This window comes from Dermacentor silvarum, chromosome 3 (assembly GCF_013339745.2).
Source record: "Dermacentor silvarum isolate Dsil-2018 chromosome 3, BIME_Dsil_1.4, whole genome shotgun sequence".
NCBI lineage: Eukaryota > Metazoa > Arthropoda > Arachnida > Ixodida > Ixodidae > Dermacentor > Dermacentor silvarum.
The window spans coordinates 94075333-94087468 of NC_051156.1; the positions used below are offsets into that span (position 1 = coordinate 94075333).

Here is a 12136-nt window from a genome sequence, read left to right on the forward strand (position 1 = left end):
GCCGTCGATATGTGCTCTTTGAAGGAAGCAAGCTTCATGCCAGCAGGTACCGCTGCATTTTTGCCTGAAGGGTTGCCAATCCATAATTTAGAGCGCCGCTGAGCCACAGACACAAGACAATGTGGTAGAAAAATATTCTCCTGCATGCACGGTAAATATGCAGGCTCTACTGTGGCGTCGAAATGCTGATGATTGGTACAAGAGCCGCGCACCGGAACTCACACAGCTGACAAAGCAGGCACAAGAGGCACATTTAATAGGCATGAAATGCACCGTCCTCGCTTGGAGCACCCTCCATGGGCTCGTGAGAAATGTCGCCACTCACAAACATCTACCCTGTTCGGCAATCAACTGTGGCACCGCACATCTGTAGGAAATCAATGCCTAATATTCCTATTCAATACAAGACAGCAAGGACTAAAGGTGTGGCGACCTTGGAATTTCGCTGATGCCTGGGTAAAAACACAAACAGCAAAAACTGGATGTCGCCACTGGAAAGCCCTAAACTCCGAATTTCGCAACCACCGCTGAGATAGAGTCTCGTTTTGCACTAGCAGATACGGACGTGAGATGCGGAGACTCACCAGGGAATGGCGGCGTTAGGGTGGCCGGCTGCGACTTGGTGCTCGTGCCCGACTTGCCTCGCGCCCCTGGCTGCTCTTGCACATCCGGCTTCAAGTAGAATCCACGCAGCAGGCCGCTCGATTCCTCGGTTTCTGTGCACGACGAATGCAAGCGTGTTGGCAATGGAAGGTGATGACGTTGATAGAAAGTGGGAGAACGTGGGAAGAAAAAAAAAACTTCTGTCGCAAGCAGGATGTCGATTTTGCTGCGGCGACTGGGCATAAGATCCCACTACCAAGACGTATGTAAGTGCGTCAGAAATTACTGAGGTGCTGACAGTGGTATGCCTAAAACAATTTTTTAAATTTTCTGTCATTACAACAATAACTACAACAACTTTCTGTGTTCACTTGCCTGGAAACCGCAGAGCGATGACCAAGCGCGGTAGTAAAATGGCAGTTCATAGCCTTGCTATTGCCTTAATTTATGAGCTGTCATTATTTGGGACAATAATTTATGTTGTGGCGTCAACATTGTTTTTGACTTTTCGAGTAAGTTTGACATCAAGAGTCTATGATAAAACTATAACACGATCTTGATAATGCATGACCATTCTGTAGAAATTATTCGACGAGGGTTCTGCAATCCGCGCGATAAGGACGACAGGTTAAATTACACCGCGCGACAGGCACCGTTCACAAGATTATTTTACATTATTCAGCGCTGAAGTTGAGCTCTTGTTGCGGCACGAAAAAAGAGAGAATTCGACGAAAATATTTGGCAACGTCTTTCGGGCTTGTCGAATGCCCTGATATGTGAGACAGTCACCGTGAATTTGTTTGTTTAGACGTAATGGGCGGCTATGGCAGGTCAGATTAATTTCGGGCACTAAATTTGTGCGGAAAGTGGCTACTAAAACATGGAAAAGACTAATTACAAAAAGATTAGCTCTATGCCTAGGCAGATTCAGCTCTCATGTATAGGAAACGTGCAGGGCGAGGACATTTCCTTTTACGATCATGTAGCCAGAACGTAACGACGGTTCATTCGTTATGAAAATAGGATCGATGGCATTTAAGTGACTACTCGGCGAATTGGCTCACGTGTTGAACATGTGTGCCGAAGCATCGGCACGCTGACTTGGTGATTGGTTGTGGCGCCTGGTTCCCGTTGAAGCGCACTCCAGCCCAGCCAATGAGAACTTAAACAGCAGACAAAATGGACATGTCCACTAGGTGGACTCTTACAGAATACCTCCCCTGCACAGTCCCCACACACATTACCACGCATGACACATTCCGCACCACGCCGACAGCCATATAATACTACTCATATCTTGGGCAGTTCCCGTTCCGGTTGGTTCCGCTTAATTTCTTACTTTAGTGACCAATGTGCGCACACAGGCCACTTTGATCGCGTGTCTCTTGCGTACATTGCTTCAGCTGTGCCACTTTATACGCAGAAGCATCGCGATTTCTGCGCTCTTCGTCGCACACTCGACCGGGTATCTCAGTGGCAGTGGCACTTGGCTGGTGAAGTACGGGCTCGAATCCCGGTGACCGAGGCCGTATTTCGATGGGGTCAGAACGCAAAAGCAATATTGCCCTTATATTCAGGTGTACGTTAAGGGAGCCCAGGCGTTTGCAAATAATCCAGAGCCCATCGTAATAGCCTGCATAATCGTTCGCGCAATGGGCAGGCTTCAACCATGCGCATATGGCGTACAAGAAGTGCTAAACAAACTGTGTAGCCTCTCGTTAGTCCTATGGATAAGCTCATGGAAGCGCGGCAAGGATCTCTGATTGCGCACCCAGCTGATCGATGTCCGGCGTCCTTGATCCGTGCCGCCGCGTTGGAAGCGCGCACTGCTCGCGGAAGATGAACCGGGCCAGGACGCGGCGCTCCGTGGGCTTGAGGTCGCGCGTGACCTTGCGGAGGAGGCAGCGACGCTGAATTTCCTCGAGGGGCCCGAACCGTAGCAACCGTGTCTGCGACAATGAACACTCGCATGTTGCTCCGGGCTGGCGCGATTCTGTTGTGCCGAGGGTGCGAGTCTCATTTCACGACGCTTAAAGCGCCCAAAGCACTCGAAAACGTGTGTGCGGTTCACAGCATACTCCTCGACAGCCTCTTGAAGCATTTTGGTGAATCTCCGTTGCCGACATTTTAAGCAGGAAATAAAATTTCACACACACACTTTGTTCTTTTCACGTTGCCATAATGACTTCGCAGGTGGAACACGCCTACAGTCAGAGAAACAGAACACTATGCTCACACGTTCACCTACGCACTGACGCCGTCTGCACAGTCGTTTCGTGAAGGTAGAGTTATTCTATATGCTACCAAAGGTAGCATCGTAGGGAGCATATACAGTAACTCTACGTGAAGGTCTCTGCTAACCCCATCTAGCGGGTGAACTCTGTACTGCGTCTACGAATGGCAGCGCCCTCTGAGTCCGTTTTTTTTTTTTTTTTTTGGGGGGGGGGAGGGTCCCCCTCGTACGTGACGGACGGACAGGCTTCTCCTTCTGTAGGTATAGAAATGCTTACGCGTTTAATAACTAGGCTAATATTACGTGGTCCCACATGTCGCTGCAGTTGGCCTTTAATAGCCTCACCAGTTGCGAGCAGACGGCAGCCAGGAAGAAGGTCCCCAAGGCGGTGCTGGCGGCGCTCAGCAGTAGTGCAAGCAGGACGGCCACCACAGCCAGCGCCAGCGCCATCTTGCACACGCGCACTCCAGCCAGGGAGAGAAGGCGAAGCGCCACGCGCGCCACCAGGCTACTCGACTCGGTGACGCTGCCGCACAGCAGCGCGGCGGCCACAAACCGCATCGCCGACAGCCAGGCCTCGAGAGACGCCTCCTGCGCCAGGTCGTTTCACCGGTCCTTGATAGACTTCATGCGCGAAGCGATCTTGTTTGCAAACGTGTGACTACTTGCTATAGTTTATGCACGAGACGAGCTCGATTTGTATGCTTTTGACTCCTTGCTTGAATTCATGTACACAATAAAATTTCTTGTGTATACGTTTGAGTCCTTGCTAGACTTAATGCACGAAGCAAGCTTGCCGGTATACGCGTGAATCCTTACTAGAATTTGTGCACGAATCAAACTTGTTCGCACACAAGTGTGACGCCGTTTTTGTTCTTGTGTTGTAAATTGTGTTATGCCTCAGGGCAGTTTCTTGCACGAAAATGCATTGCGCTCTGTAGAGGACCGTAGGCGCAATGCAAAACCTCAGCTCACCGGTGAGGCCAACGGCGGCAGCAGCGCCAGCGATGGCAGCGCCACTATCTGCACCGGGACGGCACGCGAAGTGTACAGCAGCGCGGAGCAGCAGAGCGCGTAGACCAGGCGGAACTGCAAACAAGGTTATTACACTGAGCTGCGCTTGGCGCAATGTAGGGACCAGTCATGCTCCTGAACGTGAGACTCACGAGATAATTGATTTCACCTGTATTAGTAAACTACCTATCCACAAACGAAAAAGCCACTCTTATCATCAGGACGTCTTGGGTAAGCCAGGAACAGTGATAAGCGGTAAGCTCGCCGTGACGTTATAGATTTTGACGGCGTGCGCTAGCGTCTAGTGAACTGTTTACCGTTAAAAATGGGCTGTATCGTCTTCTAAAGGAGACGAACGCTGACTTGGCAAGTTTCGCAAACGTTTTCTGTGCCAGCACGGCCCAAATACGAAAGTATACATTGAAAGTTGTCACGTCACACTGACCTACCGGCGCGGAAGTTTCAGCGCGAAATAAAACAAATTGAACTTTGACCTTCATTTTCTCATCCAGTCATCAACGCATTATATCGCGACATTAACTAGAATAGAGTTTTGAAACACTTTATCCGTCTATAACTGATATAATGTGTCTCTTTAGTGTCGCTTTAACGATTTTACTATTGGCACACAGACCATGAATAAAGAAGGCAGGCAGATGTTTTCAGTTCATTCTTTAGGTCTTTTCTCGAGTCCAGAACGTTGATTGCTTAGCGCACCCTTCAATAAGAACAACAACAACAAAAAAGAGGCTAGGAATCACGCTGTGCTATCTTGTGAATTATCTCGTGAAAAGAAGAAGCAACGGTGCAAAGATGTTATTGGCTGACGGCTTCCGGAGTAGTGGGGTTACGAGTGGCAATGAGGCAGATGGGGCACGCTTCCTCTATGGAACTTTGCTCTCTCATTGCGACAATTTCATCGTTATTTTATTAGGCGGCAATGTTTCGCAATACAGGTATGAGAAAAACGTTAGGAGTGCGGACACGGACACAAGAAGAGGGAAACGGACAACAAACGCCGGCGCAAAAACGGCATTGTCCGTTTGCCCCTTCTTATGTGCGCACGCCTAACATTTTTCTAACACGAATTTCTGTACCGACCAGGTCAACTTCCTGTGGTTTCGTAATCTCTCTCGAAGGCCAAATTTACTGAGGCGATGATGCTGCAAAATACCAGTCTCATGGATAATTAGCTCATGGAATTAGCTCGTGTAGTCGCTCACTTGCGAATCGCTATAGCCATTGGCGCGAAGCGCGTGAATTACGCTCTCACCAAAAGTACACTGTTGTTGGTAGCATTTATCAAGCTCATATTACCTGGGAAGCTTTTCAGTCGGCGAGCAGGAGCTTTTTGAGTGCTCCAGACGGGTTTGCAGCCGGATAAGGGCTCCAGCCACGAGACTGGCATCAGTGGCACAACCCCTCAAGGAGAAACATTTTGAGGCAGCTATGATTTGTCCAGATTAGAAGTCGGGTCTGCTCCATGCCACCACTTCACTACAATCATTGCATTCTACCGGTGCTAACGTATGGGGAAGAAACTTCTAGGTTAACAAAGAAGCTTGCGAACAAGTTAAGGACCGCACAAAGAGCGATGGAACGAAAAATGTTAGGCCTAACTTTAAGAGACGGGAAGAGAGCCGTGTGGATAAGAGAACAAACGGGGATATCCTATATTATAGTTGACATTAAGCGGAAGAAATGGAGCTGGGCAGGCCATGTAATGCGTAGGATGGATGACCGATGGACCATTAGGGTTACAAAATGGATACCAAGAGAAGGGAAGCGCTGTCGAGATCGGCAGAAAACTAGGTGGGGTGATGAAGTTAGGAAACTTGCAGGCGCAAGTTGGAATCAGCTAGCGCAAGACAGGGGTTTTTGGAGATCGCAGGGAGAGGCCTTCGTCCTGCAGTGGACATAAATATAGGCTGATGATGGTGGTGGTGATTTGTCCATTTCTTCAAAGTAAATCGGTCGGAGTAGCTCCACGTCACGTTAGTGGCCTGTTGTCCCAGACAATAATTGGGTGAAACTTGTAGGAGTCTGCGAATATTCGAAACATTCGAATTACGAATCGAATGATATCCTATTCGATTCGTTATGCGAAAGTTGCTGTTCGTAAATGCGAATATTTTTCGATTACTTTTCGAATATTTGAGAGCGACAACTGCGCCCAAGTAAACCTAAAATTGTAGCAAAACTATGGTCAATTATCATGTCGCGTTCCTAGTATAGACATAAAACACGAGAACTTGCATAGTGGAGCAAGCTACGTCACATAGGCTGTAACACTGATTCGCACTCCATAAAGAGCCCTGTGCATGCGAAGAAACTACTTGTTTGCTCCTAATGCTCCTATTGTGATTTTAATTAACGACCTTTCATAACGTACCGTGTATAATGACAGAAACTTGCTAACTTTAAGAATACTGGGATGTGAACACCGTTTTATATTATTTGTCATCATTATTAGAAAAGTATTCGTAAAGTATTCAATTAGAATCGCTTGTGGCACTATTCCTTTCGTATGCGATCCAGTCTCATAAATCGTTATTGGCACACCCCTATAGGTGAATGAGAGAGCGACGTTAAATGACCCGCGACGCTTATCCGATTCGTGCGTTTGTTAATGGGATAGAAAATAATTCTCACTATAGCCTCACATAAAGCGGATATGTAATTACAAGCCTTGCTATGTGCAGAAGGGATTACTTCTACGCCGATGGCGACTGGTAAGGGATTTGTCCTGGCGCGTAAGAAAACGTGCCGATCATGGCTGTCACATGGAACGACGAAATTCCATTCATGCTGGCGTGGACGTTGTCGCGAAGGATTACGCGTAGCTTAAACGAATAAAAGGACTAACAGGAAAGTTGCGTAACTGCTTCAGGTTGACAAAGCACATGAACGTAGCTCGAGGGAAAAAAAAAAGGCGAATTCTCGCTCACGTACGACGCTGATTTTTCTTGTATACGTAATCGTTGGCTGAAGCTCGACATCGCGAACATCGCGAAAAGTGACAAGACATGTCTGAGAGCCTGCTTTTCTCTTGCTTTTCTGACGGGTTGAATGCGTCTACCACGCTTTTGAATTATTGCATATAGCTGATCTGAAAGAGCGGGCATGGAAAGAGCAGAGTTCCCACATTTTATGCCACCATCTCGCGTAAATGATTCAAAGCTAATTCTAGCTTCCGTCAAATCTATAGCTGGGGAGCAGCTACAGACAGCTTATGTGTTATGTCTCAGTACATTACCCCCCCCCCCCCCTCGCCCCACCCGGATGTGGAGCAATCCCGGCGCTCCGCAACCACGGCTGTGTCATAAAAAAATGCGCCATAAATAGCGCTTTACTTAAGTGGTGATATGTGCTAGTCGGTTGAGTAGCATTCCGAGAAGAGCTGCCCACCACCAGGACCGCATCAAGACGAAACAACGCCAGTGTCGTTTCATCGTTCAGTGGTCCTGTTGGTGCGCTGTTTTTCTCGGAAAGCGTGCTTGTCAGACCTCTACGGAAGGAGCCCCTCCCTGCGTCGGGCCGCCTGCTGGCGCCTTCCCGCCGGCCGGCTCGGCGTCCCACAAAACCCGTCCCCCAAGCCCATGTGCAACTGAGCGCAGGCGAAGAATTACGCGCCACAAAGGAATAGCGCGCCGTGTGACTTACCGGGATACTTTCGTAAAGCAGCGGCGACAGGACGAGTGGAGCGCTGAAGGCGAAAAGCAGAGGAAATAGCCCCGGTGCAGAAACGGCCATACGAGGCATGGCGACCTTAGCTCGTCTTCTTCTTCTTCTTCTACAGACCTCGTTCACGCTGCTGATGTTGATTGTTGTTGTTGTTGCCTATCACGTATGTGGCTCCTACCCACGGTGGGTATTGGCTAAGAAATGGGTGGATTATTCCAAATTAATATGGAGGATATATTTCAGAATATCTATGGATAGCATTGGATAGCATTGGATATGTTAAAGTAAATCCGGAAAGTCATATCGAATGAGTAATAATTAATATAAAAGTACAAAAAAGATATAATTTAGCAGGGAATTCGTTTGGAGTCTGTAAGGAACGTTTGGACGGCGAAGCAAGCATCCCTGTGGCTGAATCCCAAAGTGGACGCTCCGAACGAAAGAATATTAGGTTCTGTTAAGTCCAGGCCAAGCCTTCGAAAAGGTATTTCCAACAATCGTTTTCTTGCCGCAGTAAAGCGGCGACAAGATTGAAGAAAGTGGTGTATCGTCTCTTCCTCATTAAAAACGGACAGAGGGGGGAGGGAACCAAACCCGACCGGTGTAAGTAGAAATTTAGGGAGGGAATACGGCAACGTAATTTTGTGAGAGAGATCTCAAGCATCTTTGTGTTACAGGATTCGCTACGCCAGAGAAATGTCAGGTGCTTAAAATCTGGAGAAGCAGTCAGAACTGGGTTTGATAAGGCTTTTCTAATTGATCGCATCCAAAATCTAGCCGCCGTGATGTGTGCTGTCACTGGTAGAATAGGAAGAACAGGGCCGGAAAGTGATGTCTTTGCCAGTGAATCGGCCGTTTCATTAAAAAACAAACCTTTATGACCAGTTACCCAAATCAAATGAACACATTGCACATGGGCAGGAACTAGCAAGTGAAAGAGTTTTAGCATGGGTGAATCATTAGTGGCGGTAAGGGAAAAGCATACAGTAAGGGAGTCAGTAAGAATAGCTGCTGTTGTAGTCGTTTGGTCTAATTTACGTCAAGCTAGGATAACTGCTAAAAACTTGGCCAGAAAAATAGGCACAAAATCCGGCAATCTTAAAGACCATTCGAGTGCAGGAAGAAATATCCCAATGCCAGTCTTTTCCTCGCTCTGTGATGCATCTGTTGCAATGATAATATTTGTTTCTAGGGAGCTTAGGTGGTCTTGTAACATGGCGTTTAAGATGCTGTAAGGTAGTAGTTTTGCGTGGTTTGGGAAAATATCGTCGAACCTGATATCCAGGTAATTTGAATGCGTATTGTTAGGAAGCACATCGCGAATTTGCACATTTAGTGGTTCAAGTAATTTTTGCACAAATATAATCTGTGGTGTATGAAACCTGGGCCAATGAACGGGAAAAAATAATTGTGGATCGGAGATGAAAATTATTTGAGGACGGCTTAATGGTGATTCATATAGTCGTAAGAAAGTTTGAACGGTCAGAAGGTGAAATCGGCATAGAATAGGTGGGGTTCTCGCTTCCAGATATAATACGGCTTTTGCAACGTATTTTGGAAGGCCTAAGCACAGACGTAGCGCCTCTCGCTCTAATAAAACTAGCGGTCGAAGCTTGTATGATGGAACACCTGAGAATAAAACACAGCCAAATTCTAAAACCGGACGAACGTACATTTTATATACCATCAAAAGGGATTTGCTTCGCATACCTGTTCTTCGATTGCTCAACTTGCGCAAAATGCCCATTGTACGAGCTCCTTTTGTTGCAAGATATTCAATATACGGCAGCCAGTTAAGATTTCCGTTATAAATAACTCCAAGCTACTTGAGTGACTCTACTTGTGGGACATCTTCGAGACGATAGTTAAGCGATATGTATACTGGGTCTTTAACGGGAAACACAAGGATATCACACTCATTAGCATTCAGGTTTAAGTGTAAGCTATCCAGCCAGCCTTCCAGTTTTCTTAATACGACTGCAAAATTTCGTAAAGGGAGTATATGTCACTAGCCACACCAAAAAAAGGCAATGTCGTCAGCATAAACGTAGGTACTGACACCTGGGTGAACGGTAAAATATCTGCTCAGTAAAATATGAAATAATATTGGTGAAAAAACTGATCCCTGAGGCACACCTCTTGTTTGCTTGTGTTTACTAGAAGAATAGCCGCTTCCCAAGCGGATCAAATCTGGATTTAATAACCGACCCGATGCAGCCTACGGGGAAGGGAACTAGTGTCGCGTGTGATACGACACTCGACCTCACCTTGACGGGGAGCGGCACTAGAGCCACGTGGTGCAATATAAACGAGGACCTAGGCAGCGATCACAAAATCATAGAAGTGGTGGTAGAAAGAGGCCCGCAACCCCCCGGAAACGGAGGGTAGAGGCCGTAAATTGGGACTCTTTCAGGGCACTCAGGAACGACCCGGCTCCCATCTCTGATATTGCGGAGTGGAGCGATGGCGTAGTGCGGACTGTTAAAGAGGCCACCGAAGCAGTGGAAACTGAGGGGGACAACGAATCCGTAGACAGGAGATTATTTAATGTCCGGAGGAAAATGAAAGGGCTGGAGGACGGACTTCGACAGAAGAGATAGGATGGAAATGTCAGGAAACATACAAATTGAAGAGCACGCAATCACGCTCACAAATCAGAATTGGAACGTTTGCGATCAGATGGAGAGGATTATGGGTACCGCGGGGACGTGGTGACTTCTTCGCTACCTTTTAGATCCGGATAGAACAAAGTCAGCGTCCGAACAACAGGTGGAAAGAATGGCGCATCAATTTGATGGCACTAAAAAGGAACTCTTAGAAGAAGTTAGGAATAGGTGCATCACTCCCGCCGGACATTCACCCCTCCCGGACTACGGAGGGGGAGCGAATTCGGAAGCAGACTCCCGGCTCTCTCTGGCTGAGGTCAAAGCGGAGAATAATCGGCTAAGAACAAAGTCAGCGGCAGGGCCAGGCAAAGTGGGCAACAAAATGCTCCGTAACTTACACGACAGCTCAATCGCCAACCTCGCAACGTACATGCAGGAGTGCTGGGAGAGGGGGACGATACCGCAGGAGTGGAAACTTGCAGACCTCATTTTCATCCTGAAGCCAGGTAAAAAAGTGGGCTTTGAGAACCTCAGGCCTATATCGCTCACCTCCTGCGTGGGTAAGCTTATGGAGCACGTCGTTCGGACGCGGCTCAATAGGTACATGGAGGAAAATGGACTGTATCCGGACACCATGATCGCTTTTCGACCAAACTGTCGGCATGCGACACGATGCTTCAGCTCAAGGACCAAATTATAGACAAGGAAACTCGAGACACGAAAGTGATCGTGGGGTTAGATGTGGCAAATGCATTTGACAACGTGAGGCACGTGTCGATCTTGGAGAATTTGAACTCACTCAGTGTCAGGAAGAGAGTGTACCATTACATCAAAGATTTTATTGCGATAGCAATTATATGGACACTCCAAAGCAGATTTCTGCCGTCGGCGTCGCCGTCGCCGTCGCCGTCGCCGTGAGGTTCCGTATGACGTCAATGGAGATGAAATAGTCGCCGCGCGCCGCCGAACGCTGTATGTGCGAGTGAAAGGGCGCGAGGGACGCACGCTTTCACGGGGAGTGAACGAACGGCGGAGAACAAACGCGCGTTCTGTGCCGTGCTCCCTTAAGGGCTGCAGAAGTAGGCGTCTCTTTCCTCCTTTACAATCACCATATATGTAGAGCAAACGCGCCTTCTTCTGACGCACGAAAGGCCGTAGGGGGAGGGGGAGGGAAGGGAGGCGACGTGTAGCTGCGGCACCAGGTGCCTATTTATATCAGAGGCTCCGGCAACAGTCACCAACGCCGCAAGCATTTTGTGCGAACGCGCGCAAAACGCCGACGGCGTCGACAACAGTTCTGCGTGTTGCCGGTGCTGCTGCATGTCCAAATTTATACAGCTGATAAAGCTACTATCAATACTCCGTATAGCTCTCTACAAATTTGCTATCGCAATTGATGCTTCGCCTTTCAGGTGAAACTGTGACAATTTTTTTTTTTTACCAACAGGAAAGCCACTCTCAACATACGGGAAGAATCTATCGAGGACATTGATTTGGATAACGTGGGGACGCCGCAGGGCTCAGTTTTATCACCGACCCTCTTCAACATTGCGATGTTGAAGAGGGTCGGTGAAGAGGGTCTTCAACATTGCGATGTTGAGACTCCCCGAACAGTTGGGGGAAATTGAGGATCTAAACCACACCATATACGTGGATGACTTACCATTATGGATGAACAAGGGCATTGATGGACAAATTGAAAGCTCCCTGCAAAGTGCAATTGTCATCATCGAGGAGTACCTGACACCCAAAGGACTTAAGTGCTCGGCCGAAAAGTCGGAAGCACTGTTCCTCATGCCCCCCGGAAAACGGCGGTTTCACCAAAAGCGCGTCAACGTCAACCTGTACGTTAACGGCGCAGAGATCCCCGTGGTCGACAGAGGACTCAGGCAGATCAGGGACAAGATAAAAATACTCCTGCTACCCAGAAACATGAACCCTGCTTTTCATGACGGTAGACGTAAAGACACGGCAGAGGCATTACGAGGGACGTATA

General features: G+C 48.0%; 1 protein-coding gene across 1 annotated transcript; it reads right to left on the reverse strand.

Annotated features, from left to right (window-relative positions):
• Positions 1–218: 218 nt before the first annotated feature.
• LOC125944295 (uncharacterized) lies at positions 219–3505 on the reverse strand. Its single transcript, XM_049664650.1, has 4 exons — positions 3182–3505; positions 2375–2552; positions 585–716; positions 219–226 (listed from the first exon to the last, which is right to left on the reverse strand). Exons 1-4 carry the CDS (start codon positions 3395–3397, stop codon positions 219–221), a joined length of 534 nt encoding a protein of 177 aa, XP_049520607.1. The 5' UTR covers positions 3398–3505.
• Between the last annotated feature and the right edge of the window lie 8631 nt (positions 3506–12136).

Bases quoted from the DNA above. Each gene is read 5' to 3' on its own strand.
- LOC125944295 (XM_049664650.1), bottom strand. From the start codon at position 3,397: ATGCGGTTTGTGGCCGCCGCGCTGCTGTGCGGCAGCGTCACCGAGTCG. The intron at 2,553-3,181 runs GTGAGGCTATTA...TCATTGTCGCAG, and splicing joins CTGCCGTCTGCTCGCAACTG to ACACGGTTGCTACGGTTCGG. The intron at 717-2,374 runs GTGCGCAATCAG...CGTCGTGCACAG, and splicing joins GCCGGACATCGATCAGCTGG to AAACCGAGGAATCGAGCGGC.